At 38.5% G+C, this 18,009-nt stretch overlaps 1 protein-coding gene across 6 annotated transcripts in view; it reads left to right on the forward strand.

Moving 5' to 3' along the window:
• Positions 1 to 18,009, forward strand: part of LOC123873817 (atypical protein kinase C) — a 260,236-nt gene that overhangs the window by 129,250 nt on the left and 112,977 nt on the right. The window contains exon 2 of one of the 6 annotated variants that reach the window (XM_045918879.1): positions 6,789 to 7,433. The exons of the other annotated variants lie outside the window; for them this stretch is intronic. Coding sequence (XP_045774835.1) covers positions 6,857 to 7,433 — 577 coding nt within the window. The 5' untranslated portion in view covers positions 6,789 to 6,856. The remainder of the gene's footprint in view (positions 1 to 6,788; positions 7,434 to 18,009) is intronic. 6 annotated transcript variants of the gene reach the window in all.

Below are 18,009 nucleotides of genomic sequence, written 5' to 3' on the forward strand. Positions count from 1 at the left end.
CGACATGATAAAACTTGGGCTTTGTTCATGAATAAAAAGGTGATTGATGTGCAAAGTCCCGCATATTGATGCAATGCAGTTTCTATTGTGGTTCGAACTTTGATACCTCATCATAGAAAGACGTGTAATTGATTGATAGAAGCTATCTACTCTTCTATTGCCAAGATAATCTCAATACTTTTAGGGCCTGTTTCACAACCTCCAGATAAACGTTATCTAACGAATAAAGACGTTATAACAGTTTTTGTATTGGGAATCTGACAAAAAGTCGGTATCCATTAGATAAAGTTTATCTGGAGGTTGTGAAACAGGTCATTAAACCGACTTCAAAAAACCAGTTAAGTGCGAGTCAGACTCGCTCATGAAGGGTTCAGTACCATCGTACAAAAATAACACTTTATATTTATTAAAAAATTTAATGGCGCCCCTTGTGAAATATTTATTATTGTTTGTTATAGCAGTAGTAGAAATATACATTCTGCGACGACTCTACTTACTGTTGATGAGATCCAGCCCGTTAACAGACAGATGGACGGACGGACGTACAGCGGTGGCTTAGTAACAGGGTCCCGTTGGCACCCTACGGGTACAGAACCTTAAACAAGGAAGAGGTTTTCAATTCGACGCGTATTTTTTTACACCAATGATAACGAAAATTATCATTCCAGGCAAACTCAGTCGGTACGAGTACCTAGTAATAGCTAGTAGTAAGTAGATACAACTGAACTGCGTCAGACACTAAAACTTGCTTATTTACCGAACACTAAATTGATTTGCGAACCGCACTGTGTTATTGACAGAATCCCAGCTATGCACTGCTGTATAATCATCTACAATCATATACAAGTTCATTTCAAACTAATATTATTTATTGTGCTTATTGGGTTAGAGTCTTTTACATATGTATATGAAAGGAAAAGCTGGCTGACTGGCTGACTGGCTGACTGACTGACTGACTGATCTATCAACGCACACTCAGACTACTGGACAGATAGGGCTAGGAACGCAGATAGCTATGACGTAGGCATCCGCTAAGAAAGGATTCTTAAACATTCAACCCCTAAGGGAGTAAAATAGGGGTTTGAAATTTGTGTAGTCCATTCCGGATGAAGTCGCGATCATAAGCTAGTCGAATATAAGCAAAACCCAGTTAGCAGTGCCTAGTGGTTAAGACTTTGATATTCTATTGGGGATATCGGGGGTTTGATTCCGGACACACACTTCTAACTTTTTGGAGTTATGTATGTGTTGCGGTTGAAATTATTTAAATTGATTTCATAATTATTATAGAAAATTTATCATAGAATGGAGCTGAATGTGATTATTTGGTTACAACATACGAGTGAAACATATCACAAACTGTTTTGACGTGTCAACGTCTTATAATTCGATAGAGCCGGCTGCACGCACGAAAAAACATGACTCATGCGGCGTTACCTCGCTCTGAGGCGTTCCATGTAAGGCTTGAAGTGCAAGCGAGAGCGCGGAACGAGCGACAAAGAAGCACAATCGGCCTTTGTTGTCACGTTCAACTATCGTCAGTAAACCGACTTTACAGACAACCAATTTTTTACTAACTTTTTCTGCTAAAAATCTAGTTTCAAAATGTGTTTTATGTATTCCGATAAACATGTCTCGCGCCAAAAATCACTCTAAAACAAGAGAAGCCATCGGGTGATTGATTTGTGAACCGCATAGCGATATTGCGATGCACTGCAGTGTTAGTCGTTTAGGCGTTAGGTAGGTGACCGACTTTTGTCGGTACTAAATCACTGACTGACGACCGATAGAATCAGATTTTTGACTTCCCTAGCGCAGTGGTGAGCACTGAGGCACAGTTAGGGAACTTCTAACAAAACTTCGTGGCTTCGATATCACTGACATGCATCAAATTTAGTACATTTAACTCAAGGAAACCAAAAGTAGCCCTGGTCTTCTATGATATTACATCACTCTTGCCTAATATTTGACATAATATCATCGATTCAAGTCGAGAGTTCCCTCACTCTGACTGTGGTATTTTAAGTGAGAATGCAAGGCCTGTATATAGCTGAAATTCCGCGGACCCGTGTGAAGCTATTTGCTTTGTCTCTAATACGAGCCTCTAGAATATGAAATGGCCTTCCAGCGTCATTTCGTCCCTCTACTGTTAATATGGGTATCTTCAAGTCACGAGTAAATAGGCATCTTCTAGGCAAACGTGCTCCAGCAGGTCTGATTGTAGCCAAAAAGGCTAGTCAATAAATTAAAAAATGTTGTCAGGGGCAATTTCGGAATTTACAATTTCATGAATTTACTCTGATCTGATGGAAAGCTTCAGTTACCACCTTCTCGTAACGTACGTAAAACGTACTACCAAGTGATTTAGCGTTTCGCTAATGATTTCGTTATACGATAATGGAGCGCGCGGAATATTTCTATGATTTGTTGTTCACTGGCCTAACCGGTAAAATAATGGAATCTCCCGTAATCCGATAAAAGCTGTTTTAATATTTCAGCAAAGGAAAAAACAACAACATCGCAAAATCAGCCGACCGGGAGAGATTTAAATTTTCATTCAGTTTAAAGAGTTAAAAGTAAAATACAATATTAACCTCAGGACACGGGTTTTGTATATTTACGGTTAATGTTACACTATATTCAGGTTCTGACTGGCATTTAATATGGAGACTAACTTTTAGAAAAAAGGTATAACTACACGACTGCCCAAAAAAATTGTAATGTTTTCAGGATTCATGTATGTATGTAAGTGAGTTTCTTCAATCTACCATAACTTCTAAATGCATGAACAGATTTGAATGTATGGGAAATCGTAAGAATCTATTTAGCCCTTCTACTGAGTTTGTTGTGTGCTCTTCTAAAACCTGGGCGCGTTTGGAACCTTCGTATTTTAGTTTTTAAGTTTACGTAATTAATTATCATCTTATCTTACAAATCCAACAATTGACAATCAAAAAGTGTACTTTGAATAAATGATTTGACTTTGACTTTTACTTAGCGCCATAATTACACTCTTACTAAAACAATTCGTATAAATAAATATTTTGAAAAAATAACACCGCACAAGATAAAGTTGAAAACTAAAACCCGTCTGCGATCGTCTTAATAAACGCTGAAATATTATAGTAAAATTGGTTTTCTGTCGCTTGGTATATGTAATGTTGTACTCAGAATTTTGTCCTCTTTCATTTGACACCCCACTCGATAGAATAGCAAAAAAAAATTTGGAGACACCCACTTTTTTTCATGTAATATCCGTTATGTCAATTTTATTCGTATAAAATGTAGCCTATGTCACCCAGACCTTTACGACGAATCGATTGACATCTCATTCATCAAAATCGGCCCAGTAGTTTAGGCGCTATGGTGGAACACACAGAATCTGGATACAAACATGCACACATACACACATACATACATTTACAATTTAGCAGTCTATGTGACTGCTAAATCCTTCTTTTTGTCTTTGCCGTAGTCGGGTAAAAATCCAAAAGTGAGATAAAATATTCAGTCCCTAGACAGCATTAAAAGTTAACCCCATTGAATATTTACCTCGTTTTCTGGTTAATATTCCACTATATTATGAGCGGGAGGCGTTGACCGTTGGAAAAGCTCAGCTTTGTGTGCGCTAGACTTTATTCATCGCTCAAAATATTGGGTGTTTTATATCTAAGGGCCTAATTACACCGGCGGCGAGACTGACTCGTGTTTTAACTTTTAATATATTTATGGACTCGCCCATACGTGAGATGAAATATTTTAGTTTCATAATTTAGTGCTAGTTGTTTTTCATTGAAAGCTTGTGAATTTTATGTGCCGTTGTTATGTGGTTAATATATAATTATATTACACATATCAAATTGAAAACATGTCAACAAAAATAGATTTTTAACGAGTTTCCTACACAGAATGATTTTCGCATTTTTTGATTTTTATCAACTTTCTGACTGCTTTTATCTAATGCTATTAAAATTTGTCCGCGACGCGACGGTTGCTTGCAACTTTTTTTATATCCATAAAACACACACACATGTTCACACAAATTAAACTTATCTATTCATAGAGTTAGGACTTATAATAAAAATCTAAGAACCAGACGTAGTTTTGAATCATACGAAAGAGAATAAAACACATTAAATACAGGTACGCCCATATATAAAACCTTCTCTTTCACGATAGATATATAAAAATGATAAATGTACCAAAAGCAACACCGCCGCGCAATTCTATCGGTGCAATGAGATATAAAATGAAATTCAGTGGTCTCACATAAAGGGGATTACCCGTGTCCCGGAATTAATCTCATAGCCTCAGTTCAAATTGTTACACTGTATTTCATACTTATTTAGTCGACCAACTATGTCATTGTCGTAGTTATTAAATATAAATAAATAGCGAACAATTGAGCAGGCGCATGACCTGGTGTTAAGACTTAAGTTACTATTTATCACAGTTAACGTTAACTTGAAAAGTTACTCTAGTACTTCAAAGGCTCTTGTATTTATTTTAAGTTGACGCTAACTGTGACTAAATCTGTTGTTAAGGTATTATTATAGTCAGAAAACTTATGGGAAAATATCGCGCTAAACATTTGAATACAATTTTGGCAAATTTTCGCATAGTTAACGGTAACTTAAAAAACTGGCCAAGTGCGAGTCAGACAGCGCACTGAGGATTCCGTACTCGGGCATTTTTTCCAATATTTTGCACGATAAATCAAAAACTATTATGCACAAAAATAAACAGAAATCTGTTTTAGAATGTACTTATAAAGCACTTTCATATGATACCCCACTTGGTATAGTTATAGTACTTTGAAAATGTAAACACATTTTCATATATTTTCTGAGATGTAGCCACAAATTTACGATTTTCAGATTTATTCCTTTACTTGTGCTATAAGACCTACCTACCTGCCAAATTTCATGATTCTAGGTCAACGGGAAGTACCCTATAGGTTTATTGACAGACACGACGGGCGGACGGACGGACAGACAGACAAATAGACAGACAGACAACAAAGTGATCTTATAAGGGTTCCGTTTTTCCTTTTGAGGTACGGAACCCTAAAAAACCTGCCGTTCAATAAGAAAGCTAATTTTAGCCTTGCCAGTAACATCTCAGTTGCACGGGCATGGTGGTCTACTCAATCAGTAGGTTTTATATTGATTGCCTCGACCGTAACTTCCGCACGGGGAAACTTTGGCGTCTTGTTGCGGAAGTTTTGCCGCGGTGCCGTTACGAATCGGAACAAATACCTCGCCAGCGACCGCGTAATACGTTTTTGTAGTTGGTATCTTTTTTTTTTTTTTTTTTTTTTTTTTTATTCACGATAGGCAAGCGCTTGACCACAATCACACCTGATGGAAAGTGATGATGTGGTCTAAGATGTGACGCGTTTACCTAGAAGGTGCCTATTCACTCTTGTTTTAAAGATACCCGGATTGTAATTGGTAGGAAACACAGATCGGGGAAGAGTATTCCAAACCTTAGCCATGCGTATGAGGAATGAAGACGCAAAACGTTTCGTGCGTGTAGATGGAATGTCGACGACATAAGGATGGAAACTCGCCCGACGTCTTGCGGTTCGGTGGTAAAATGGTGAAGGAGGGAAATCTCTGTTAAGAGGGGTCTCTCCGTCACTCGCTTCATACAATCGTAGTTCCAATTTCATTTGAATATTAAGAGGGCTCTATCCGTCACTCGCTTCTACTCGCTTCATACAATCGTAGTTCCAATTTCATTTGAATATTAAGCAACCAAAGTCCATAAAATTTTGCAGACATATTCTAGAAACTAATATCTATGTCTGTGGTTTTCCAGATTTCTGTTAAAATATTCGGTTTCAAAGTTACGCGGTCTTAAAAATTTACATACAAATCTTTGAGCCCCTGTAATTTTAAAACTACATATTTTTAGAATAATCTAAAACACCACAGACACAGATATTAGTTTCTAGAATATGTCTGCAAAATTTTATGGACTTTGGTTGCTTAATATTCAAATCAAGTTGGGACTACAATTGTATGGAGTAAGTGACGGAGAGAGCCCTGTTAAGGTTGATATTTGAGAGAGAGATGTTGGTTCTTTTGTATCTGTCCATTGAAAAGTTTGCAGCGAGGTAAACATTTCGAGGATCTACAATCGAAAGTTCGAATCCAGTGAGTCTGTTACGTAGGAGGTAATTAGGTATGATTCCAGACCGCCGTAGAAAACTCACTCGTGTTCGAAACTTTTACATATACTAAACTTTGCAGGCGAATCCAACCGTCTGATATAGCTAGCCAGCACTAGAGGATAATGTAGCTCTCTGTCAGTGAAAGAATTTTAGAAGCGTTACCAAATTATAAACAAACTAACAAATACTTTAATAATATTAATAGATGGTGCCGGCAACTTAGTCCAAAGATTCGGTATTTTAAAATCCCGTAGGAACTCATTGATTTTCTGTGATAAAATACATATATCCCTCCCCAGGGTTCTAGCTATCCCTGTACTAAATTTCGTTGAAATTAGTCTCTAATGGATGTATCGTGAAAATCTAGCAAACGACAGACAGACATACTTTCGCATAGGTAGCAGACAAGTATATACATAAAAATCTGTGTAACAATATTATCATCAATTAATACTTAATTGAAACTTTACACGAGATACAGCGTTGCTAAAATTATATTTCCACTCCCGCTTATCGAAACGAAAATCTTTCGGAGTTAGCTCGGAATTGCGTTGTCAAAGGAGATTAGGTTCGCTCACAGCTAACCATACCAACACCGGCTTGCTTACAGTCAACCAAGTCTTCCTACATGGCTAGTGGTCAGTGCTAAACATTGTACAGTGCTTAAACAGAGTAAACATGGCGTGGGGATACTGGTCTGCGTCATCCGTGATGCCCGATCGAGGCCGCAGTCCTCGAAGAGCTGGCACTTCCGTCGTCCACTCGCATCCCAACCCGCCCACCGCGAGGGAAGTCATGGAGACACATGACGACCAAAGTATCATACATACCGCTTCAACGTCAAGAGATAGTAGAGATCATTCCGCGTCCCCACACTCGTCGTCAAACGGTGGACATTCTCATCACCACGAAGTGAGGCACGCGGTGCCTGCGAGTGCGTTATTCGGGGAGAGCTATGGGGAGCTCTCTAGACGACCGTCGTTAGATTTAGGATCAGTGCGCAGTGCTTTAGCGTCATGTTCGGGCGGTGGGACCTTAAGTGCTGGCTCCACTTTGACGCGTGGTGGGACGTTGGCGGACTATCTCCCCCCTACGCCGTGTCCGCACCATCACCGCGTGTACGTGGACCACCACAAACATTACGAGCAGCCCATACAACCTGTGCATGTGGGTGTGCCCCATCACTCACACTCGCACGCGTCGAGTAGACACCACACGGATGATGAAGATGACCTCGAACCGGCGTACGCTACAGGTATGTAAGTGGGTCCCCACGCTAATACATGCTCGACGAGCAAGCTTGATAAAGCATAGTGCTGCAACACACATTCGAATTTGCTTGAACGTACAGCATGTATGCACGTGAAGACCTAGCATTTAGTTATTTTTTTAAATAAAAGTTGTATGTGGCTAATCTGTTGTATACAATCTCTAAACTAAAATGACAGGACTACATAGTGTTATCCCTTTCATAATATGCTTTGCAGAAAAGGATAGCACTAGATAGATATAGATAGTTAAAGACATGTTAATTTAGTTATGTTTAGAGCAGAGACAGAGATTGTGTAAAGTAACAGAAATAAGTTAAACATACCAAATCAGTAATGTACCTAGTAATTACTTACTAAAATGATGTTTATTTGCAAAAAAAACTTATGTTGACATAGGTATACTTTGTCCATGTAATTTCCATTCGAAAAAGTTTATTTCAATGTTTTTTAATGTTGAACTATCGCGATATCCTGTATAAATACTCGTATAAATGTTTCTTTTACTTATATATTTTATATTTTGATATCGCTCAGAAAAAATAAAAAACAAAATTTTACCTTAATAATATTTATCCTGTATGAGCGCTAATTCGTGTTAGTGCATTATAAAAAAAAAAGAAAAGCATGTAGTTGTTGTCGCTCGTCGTGTGTCCAAGCCTTAATGACCGGCAGTAAGTAGGCCACGGGCCACAGAGCACATTAGCAGCAAGTCCAGCAAAGTTTAATTACCACGATACTTGGCAAGTGCCCGTCAACTTGGCGGAGCGTCAGAAACTTGGCCGCGATAATTTCGCACTATTACTAAGTATTGACGGCCGAAACTTCGAGTGGAAATTTCTTTGAAAACTATGTATTGTAGGTCGGTCTAAGAAAATCCTTAATTGTTCAGGTACTTAGGGAGTTTATCGATAATTCGATAGTCATAGTAAGTAGAGACCAAACTTTGAGTATAGAACTCGACCAACCCTTTTGCAGGGGGCCCCTATACCTGAAAAAACAATGTTTTTTTCTTACCCTAGTAGGGTATCATTGTTTAGAGCTTATTGAGTAGAGTACTAATATGTTTTTCATATTTTTTTTTTAATTAAAAATTTAAGAAATTTCAGTTTTAGACCATTTTTGTGAAAGGGGCTATCTTAACAACTAAACTAGTTAAGAGTATGAAATTTCGGTATATTATGTAACAAGTACTGAAAACAACGATTTATAATTTGTAAACTGTGACCAAAGCCAACGTACATTTTTTGGGGGTTACTTTCACGGTCTATTGCGATATTTTAGCCCGGAAAAGAAATATTTCATACACCCAAAATATGATGCTAATTATGTACGAAACCCTAATAGAGCGAGGCCCGTTTCGCACTTGACTGATTTTTACTACATAACAGTATCGAATAACTATCGTATATAGGGATTTATCGTATTGCCAATGAGACTCCGGGTCTAATTACGCGCTGCCGTATCACATTGGCCTCAATTGGACCAAGGTGAACTTACCGGCCACCTTGTTAGACATTTCTTGTTATGACAACTATTTTATAGGGTTCCATACTTCAAAAAGAAAAACGGAACACTTATTAAACATTTTAGGGGAACGAGGTACAAGATTACTTGGATGCTCTGATTCCGGTCTTGGGCTCAATTCGACTTTACATGCTATGAACTTAATGATGATTTTACTAGCGGCGCAAGTATGCCTCTCTTATCGAGAGTTACATTTTTGTTCCGTTTGCCGTGGAGACCCCGGGGCCATGGAGCTGTAAGTGCTAAAAAAATTTTACAAAACATTTCACCGCGATTAATAGTCTCATTCGGGTGAAAGAAGGTCAGGCTCATTTTTTGCGCAACGGATCAGCCTGGCTGTCCAGCGCCGAAATGCAGCCAGTATTCTTGGCACCATTCCACGCGGGCATGATTTGTATAGTAATTGGTTAAGGTTTAAGTTTAAGCTTTAAGTTTTATTGTAATATTTTTATTATAAGTATTATGTATTACTTTATCTACTATAACATCGATGTTATGGCCTCGACGAGCTAAATTTGAAAAGGCGCCTATTTTAGTTGGCTCCAAAGAGAAGAATAGCTCAGTTTGCATAGCCTAGAGAAACATTTTAAAAGTTTTACCTAGTATTCGCGCAAATAGGTTTATGTTTGCAAAGTAGGTCGGAGGCCTCGCGACGCCGCTGGCTACGGCAACAATGTTACATGCACTTTGAGCAATTTGAAGCAATTTGCAGCTTCCTTCTGGACATACCACTTGGCACACAGGACTATTATATCTAAACTATGCCCGCGACTTCGTCCGCGTGGACTACACAAACTACTATTTGACCCCCTTAGGGGTCTAATTTTCAGAAATTCTTTCTTAGCAGATGTCTAAATAAAAGCTATCTGCGTGTCAAACAGCCCGATCCTTCCAGTAGTTTGAGCTGTGCGTTGATAGATCAGTCAGTCAGCTCTTCCTTTTAATATCTATATACTAATAAATAAAATTGAAGTATCTGTCTGTTTGAACGGGCTAATCTTCGGAATGGCTGAACCTATTTTGACGAGACTTTCACAGAGAAGTAGAGGATTAACCAAGGAGTAACATAGGCTACTTTTTTAACCGACTTTAAAAGATGGAGAAGTTGTGATTTTTAGCTATGTACACTGATATCTCCGAGATTTCTGAACCGATTTGCGTATTTTTTTTTAAGCGATAGAGGAACCATGTTCCATAAAAAAATGGATTCCAACTACTCAATCCTGGTGCTGCAGGGGATCTGACCAATCCACGCGGGCGAAGCTGCGGGCATCATATAGTATATTTATCTCTATATATAAAACTGATGTGTTTAATGAATATTAGAAATATTGCGTAAAAAACTACGACGTAGATTGTACGTACTAGTTAGCCCTATAATAAAGTAGATTAAGAATGAATCAAGTCGAAATACAATTTATAGCGATAAACTTTATATAAGTACATAAAACTGAGATGAATATAAAAATGTTTACGACCACTTCGCGTACTTAGTTACACTAGTTTTACTGCTGGCCCCCGTGCTGGGTCGTATATTTTACTTTTATTCGCTAAGCACTAAAATAGAAGTAAAGGCGCCATTGCTACGGCATAAAATATGTAGATGAAGTATGTTATTTCACTTTGCATCGATACTTGAGAATTACCCTTACTTATATCTACATATTACATTATATCAATCATATTAAATATTAAAGCTGTGATAGCCTAGTGGTTAGAGTGTCCGCCTCCTAATCGGAGGTCGGGGGTTCGATCCCGGGCACGCACCACTAACTTTTCAGTTATGTGCGTTTTAAGCAATTAAATATCACTTGCTTTAACGGTGAAGGAAAACATCGTGAGGAAACCTGCATGTCTGAGAGTTCTCCATGTTCTCAAAGGTGTGTGAAGTCTGCCAATCCGCATTAGGCCAGCGTGGCAGACTATGGCCTAAACCCTTCTCATTCTGAGAGGAGACCCGTACTCAGTAGTGGGGCGGAAATGGGTTGATCATTGATATCTACATATTATATTCATAATAATTTGTAAATATACCTAATTTGGCGATCCTAAATAACTCCGTTTCTATGATTAAATAAAAAAATGTTGAATTTAAAAGTTTTTACTTTTAAAATCAACACATAAAAAATAGCAAAAAATAAATTGTACCTACCTGCCTATATTTTTGTTATATTTATATGTTTTCTGTACTAATTTTGCGGCGTACCATAAAAACATACTAGCCGACGCCCGCGACTTCGTCCGCGTGGATTTAGGTCTTTCGAAATCTCGTGGGAACCCTTTGGTTTTCCGGGATAAAAAGTAGTCTATGTGCTAATCCAGGATATTATCTATCTCCATTCCGAATTTTAGCCAAAACCGTCTAGTGGTTTTTGCGTGACGGAGTAACAAACATACACTCACACACACATACACACAAACTTTCGCCTTTATAATGTAAGTGTGATTCATTCATTCAAAGTAGCAAAAATTTAATAAGTACTACTCGGTCAAGCTAAGTTTGCACCTCGCGTCTATTACGTCACACTGACGCTTATGTACGGTATGCGAACCGTACTGACGTGACCAGACGACCGCGGGGAGGTGAGCGGGGTAGTGGGAGACGCGTCGCATCCCAGCGAAGTGCAAACTTACTCGTAGCTTGATGGGCAGTGCGTCCGCTAGGTGGACAGATGACATCAAACCAGTCGCTAACCATCTATATAGGCTTTAAAATAGTTAAACAGTATCAACAACGGGCTTTAACCTATTTATAGAATGCGTACAATAATGAACGAAGGGAACTAGGTCGCCTGGTCGTTTTGTTGCGCCGCCGGGTGAATGGAACGAATAATTACATTCGCTCACTCGCCGCAAAACGCTCCCGTTCATTCATTCACCTGTTCTTATCTCTGTTCTGCAAAAGCGAGTCGCTTACAACGTATGCGTGCTATATTTTTTTTACCTATTCATAAAATCACCATAATCAACCCATCGCCACCCGGCTCATTACTGAGGACAAATCTCGTCTCAGAATAATAATAGCTTAGGTCCTAGTCTGCCACACTGGCCCAGTATAGATCGGCAAATTTCACGCACTTTTTAGAACACTATGGAAAAACTCTCAGGCATGTAGGTTTCCTCACAATGTTTCCCTTCGCTGTTAAAGCAAGTGATATTTAATTAAACCACACATAACTCCGAAAAGTTATAAGTGCGTGCCCGGGATCGAACCCCCGACCGCCAAAATAGGAGGCAGATATCTCAACAACTAGGCTATCACAGCTCTATAATAATTGATATCAATATAACATTACTATATCATAGTTAAGGCAAGATGAATGCGAAGCCGACTTACCTAAAGCAACTTTGTCATTGGAAATTCATCAATGTATTTTCCAAAATTAACATTTTAACAGGGCTCTCTCCGTCACTCGTTTCATACAATCGTAGTTCCAATTTCATTTGAATATTAAGCAACCAAAGTCCATGAAATTTTGCAGACATATTCTAGAAACTAATATCTGTGTCTGTGGTGTTTTAGATTTTTCTAAAAATATGTAGTTTTAAAATTACAGGGGCTCAAAGATTTGTATGAAATTTTCAAGACCGCGTAACTTTGAAACCGAATATTTTAACAGAAATCTGGAAAACCACAGACATAGATATTAGTTTCTAGAATATGTCTGCAAAATTTCATGGTTGCTTAGTATTCAAATGAAATTGGAACTACGATTGTATGAAACGAGGGGAAACGGGAAATTTTGTTATTGCGTCAGCAAAAGGGTGAGGAAGGCGCGTAGTTCAGGTCCTCCCACATCTTTATTCTACTTTATTTTATTATATACCTACTTTATCATTAAATTATTGTACTAACCCTATATCTACTAACCACATTATTTATTTTGTATTGTATTTGTATTTTGTATATTGCATCCTATAGTTACCGTCCGAAACTTCTGGCTTCACGGAAGACCAGCGCTGTGCCTGCGTTCCCGACACAGGCGCAGCAAATGCTGAGTGGAGTCCATTTTGGCACCACACACCACGCGTCCCATTTCTTATTTTATTTATTTTATAAGTTATTGTTGGTACCAAATAAACAGTTTTTCTTTCTTTCTTTTCTTTTCTTCTAAACGAGTGACGGAGAGAGCCCTCTTAATCAACTAAGCAAGTTTTGAACAATTTATGGCTTTGCTGATAAAGTTAATAAGTAAATAATTTATTACGTTATTCAACTTTGGTCCTACTTAAGTAAAGTAACCCTAGCTCGCTGCCCAGCATTGTCCATACAAACGTAGTTTAGTTCTCATTTCAATATTAGCTAAGTAAATTCGCCACACTACCAAGTACCCGATAGACGTCCACGGCTGGACATAGGGACTTCCACACGCTACAATCTTGCGCCGCCTGAATCCAGCGTCTTAATGCCTTCAGGGTTTATTATATACGTTTAATTTCATACAAGTTTATGCATACTTAAGTACGGAAACGAACCTAACCGCAGACCAGTCGATTAGCATAAACCTCTTTATTATGACCATAGCTGCTTATTTTAATTAAACATAAAGATCGCTCGATGTCGTACCGACACGCAATCTTAAGTGGGGAAAGAGAAAAGAGCACTAAAATGAACATAATTATTATACAAGTACGCTGGAAGAGGCGTGCCATACGAAATCACACTAATATTATAAAGGCGAAAGTTTGTATGTGTGTGTGTGTGTGTGTGTGTGTGTGTGTGTGTGTGTGTGTGTGTGTGTGTGTATGTTTGTTACTCCTTCACGCAAAAACTACTGGACGGATTTGGCTGAAATTCGGAATGGAGATAGATAATATCCTGGATTAGCACATAGGCTACTTTTTATCCCGGAAAACCAAAGAGTTCCCACGGGATTTCGAAAAACCTAAATCCACGCGGACGAAGTCGCGGGCGTCAGCTAGTGACAGTTATTTTTGTTTCGTTTCGAGGCGGCCCATCGAGCGTACCGGGGATTAAAATTGACATTTCGTGTCAAAATAGTCTTCGGTGGTACTTTTTTGACAGATGTCTCATCACCTCGTTCCGAGTAGGTACCTATGCCATAGAGTAGACGCTACGCAGACTTTTATCGCCTATTGCTGCTATCCGCGCCAAAATGGTGAAAATCAAAATATTAGCATGGATTCCATACTAATATGGCAATTGCGTCGCGCTTTTGATGTGTCATCAGCTTTATTTATTTGAAAGACCGTTAATTTTCGGAATGTGAACAAAATCAGAGGAAATTGGCAGCTATTTCCGCGTACGTATGGCCCATAAAAGCGTGCACGGTTTTGAATAGTTACTTCCGTGATAGAATCGGATTTCGAATTTACAGCGAAAATTAATAGCGTTGCTGTGAGTGTAACTTATATTAATTGTGCTATATAATCGTTTATCCAAATCTAGGACAATTACAGAATTAATATTCGTTGAACATGATTAGGGTGCTAATAATGTTTTCGAATCTAGATTTAGTAAAACGTTGTGGGGTAACGTCGTGTCCTAGATATACCGGGACCTTTATGGAAGATGCGTCGCACGTCGTAGTCGTCATTTACCACGAGATCAAAATATGGTCGGTGTCTCTCTTTATACGGTGCCCGAGGGTTGTTCCAAAGCTTGGCGGTTCGTTGAGAGAAACGTTTCGTGCGTGTAGATTGGATGTCGACCACATAAGGATAATATGTAGGGTTCCATACCTCAAAAGGAAAAAAGGAACCCTTATTATCACTTCGTTGTCTGTCTGTCTGTCCGTCTGTCGTGTCTGTCAATAAAACCTATGTAGGGTACTTCCCGTTGACATAGAATCATAAAATTTGGCAGGTAGGTAGGTCTTATAGCTCAAGTAAAGAAAAAAATTCGAAAACCATGAATTTGTGATGATACTTCACAAAAAAAAAATTAAAATGTGTTCATGTACAAATGACTAGTATTTTCAACTTTCAAATTAAGATTACTATAGAACGTGGGGTATCATATGAAAGAGCTTTACCTGTACATTACCATAACATTTGATTTATCATGCCAAATGTCGAAAAAAATACCCGAGTACGGAACCCTCGGTGCGCGAGTCTGACTCGCATTTGGCCGGTTTTATATCGGGATACGCCTAGCCAAACTCATGTAAACAAATACGAATTAGATATACACCCACGAAGCCAAAGTTCAGTGACAGCCAAACCTAATATCAAACGTCCGCCTGATTTATACCGTGACATTCGCGAGAGATTAACACGCTACCCGTCCGATAGTCAATACATTTGAATACTAATTAGAGGATTAATTAGAACATTGAACCTGTTACGGAAGATTAATGGGAAAATTGTTTTGAATGGTAATTCTATAACATCCATCAAAGAGGAACCTCTAATTCTCTCTTTCTCTCTCTTTATTCATTAGTGAGGGTCGTGATCCCTTGCCAATTATTATAATTAGTAGAGCCGACCCCAATTAACATGGGAGAAGGCTAGGTCTATATAGTAGAGGTTTTCTTTAGGATAATAATGTGATGAGCTCACAGATTCTTCCACATTTGATTCGACAAGAGGGCAGTTTTGACTCTTTGGTGTAATAATAATTAATTATTATCATTTAACCTATTAGAATTAACCCGAATTAACCCAAAAATTATACTTAGTCAAGTTATTATCATCCCAAGAATAATTCGTCAATATGTGAAAAGAGATTTTAAACACTCAATTCGATTCAATTTACTTTATTCATTTATTTTATTTTTCTCAAGAATGAAGAATACAGCACTGAAAGACCACTCATGAAAGATAGCATTCTAAAGTAGCTTAGAGTTAGCAAGCAAACTATATAATACACTAATAGAAATCCATTAACCTTTGGCAAGGATTAATAAAACTTTCCTCCTTAAGTATAAGTACTAGTACATTATTAAGTCTGTCCTGTACTTTTTTTTCTTATAGTATCACACTTCACACTATATCACACTAATATTGTAAAGGCGATAGTTTGTGTGTATGTGTGTATGTATGTGTATGTGTGTATGTTTGTTACTCTTTAACGCAAAAACTACTGAAGGGATTTGGCTGAAATTTGAAATGGAGATAGATAATATCCGGGATTAGCACATCGGCTACTTTTTCTCTCGGAAAATCAAAGAGTTCCCACGGGATTTTGAAAAAACATAAATCTTCGCGGACGTCAACTATTTAAGCAATAAAGATGTTTAAATAATAAATAATAATTTTTTAAGACACTTTTGCGTCAAAGGCCTTTTTTACAAAACGGCAGAGCGGTGGCCGAAAAACTGCACGCCAGAGTAATTTCATACAAAAATAATATGCCAGATTCCGCAACGGAAATTATATCGTATGTATGTAGTGATAATATACAGTTGCCGTCAACTCGGACAGTATTACACTGGAATGGATGGTGTCCCCAGTCGGTGATACGGTATCGTACCGTTATTTAACTTACATATTGTTCCCGGGTTTATTTCCGAATTCACATAATATATACATGATCAACCCATTTCCGCCCCACTACTGAGCACGGGTCTCCTCTCAGAATGAGAAGGGTTTAGGCCATAGTCTGCCACGCTGGCCCAATGCGGATTGGCAGACTTCACACACCTTTGAGAACATGGAGAACTCTCAGGCATGCAGGTTTCCTCACGATGTTTTCCTTCACCGTTAAAGCAAGTGATATTTAATTGCTTAAAACGCACATAACTGAAAAGTTAGTGGTGCGTGCCCGGGATCGAACCCCCGACCTCCGATTAGGAGGCGGACGTTCTAACCACTAGGCTATCACAGCTTACTGTACATAATATACTGTACTGTACATAATATATAAGGACAAGATAATGTGTCAGTTGACGCGACAAGGGAATTGGACCTTAATTATACGATTGTATGTTATTATAATTTGCCATAGAGCATATTATTTACCAAGCGCCTGTTTTGACACTTGATAAAAAGATACTGATTTGACTAATTGCCAAACACCGGATTAATCAACATGAAACGACTTCCCGAGTAAAAAAACGAGGCTATCAGGTTAACGTGATATAATGTCTCCATATATTTATCTAAATCAAAGTAACGCATTTAATTAATTAATAAATTTAATTTTTTTCTCGCTAGCTATAACATAGGTACCTTCAAAAGAAAAGTGAATAGGCCCCTTCCGGGCAGCCGCTTTCCATCTTAGGATTCATCATTCCCTGTTTTGTGTGGTTGCAGTCAAGCGCAAACCTATTTAGTTGTAAAAAAATATCACACTAATATTATAAAGGAGAAAGTTTGTATGTGTGTGTGTGTGTGTATGTTTGTTACTCCTTCACGCAAAAACTACTGGACGGATTGGGCTGAAATTTAAAATTGAGTTAGATTATACCCTGGATTAGCTAGCACATAGGCTACTTTTTATCCCGGAAAATCAAAGAGTTCCCACGGGAATTTTAAAAAAACATACATCCACGCGAACGAAGTCGCGGGCATCAGCTAGTCTCACATAATATAGAGCAGTAAAATATAGGTATAGTACACGAGCCACGGTGACCTAGTGCCAACGGCCGCAATATAATAATAATTGAGGATGCAGCGTCGCAGGTCATTGCACACCGCGCTTCTAATGACTTCCTGTGCGATGCACCTACAAAACATAGCAAATCTCTGTATATAATAGGTATCTGCGTGGTTTTCCTCATTGCTGAGGGTTGTGACCACTTTCCTTTTTAACACATAAAGGTAGGGGTTTCTGGCGGTAAAGACCGGACCCGATCGCATTACAGTACGTGTTACTCGTTAGCTTTGTTCGATTGAAATGAAATTTTGTATAGTTGGTGTTATCACTTGAGTGAAGATTTCTGGCTACTTTATAGTTGGTACAATACATTAGGTTGCGCACGAGTAGCAGTACAATGCATATCGCGCATTTATCATTATTATCTCCACCCATCACTACGGGTCTCCTCTCAGAATCAGAATGATAAGGGCTTAGGCCATGGTCTACCACGCTGGCCAAGTCCGGATTGGTAGCTACTGGATATTAGCTAGTAA

This window comes from Maniola jurtina, chromosome 17 (assembly GCF_905333055.1).
Source record: "Maniola jurtina chromosome 17, ilManJurt1.1, whole genome shotgun sequence".
Classification (NCBI taxonomy): Eukaryota; Metazoa; Arthropoda; class Insecta; order Lepidoptera; family Nymphalidae; genus Maniola; species Maniola jurtina.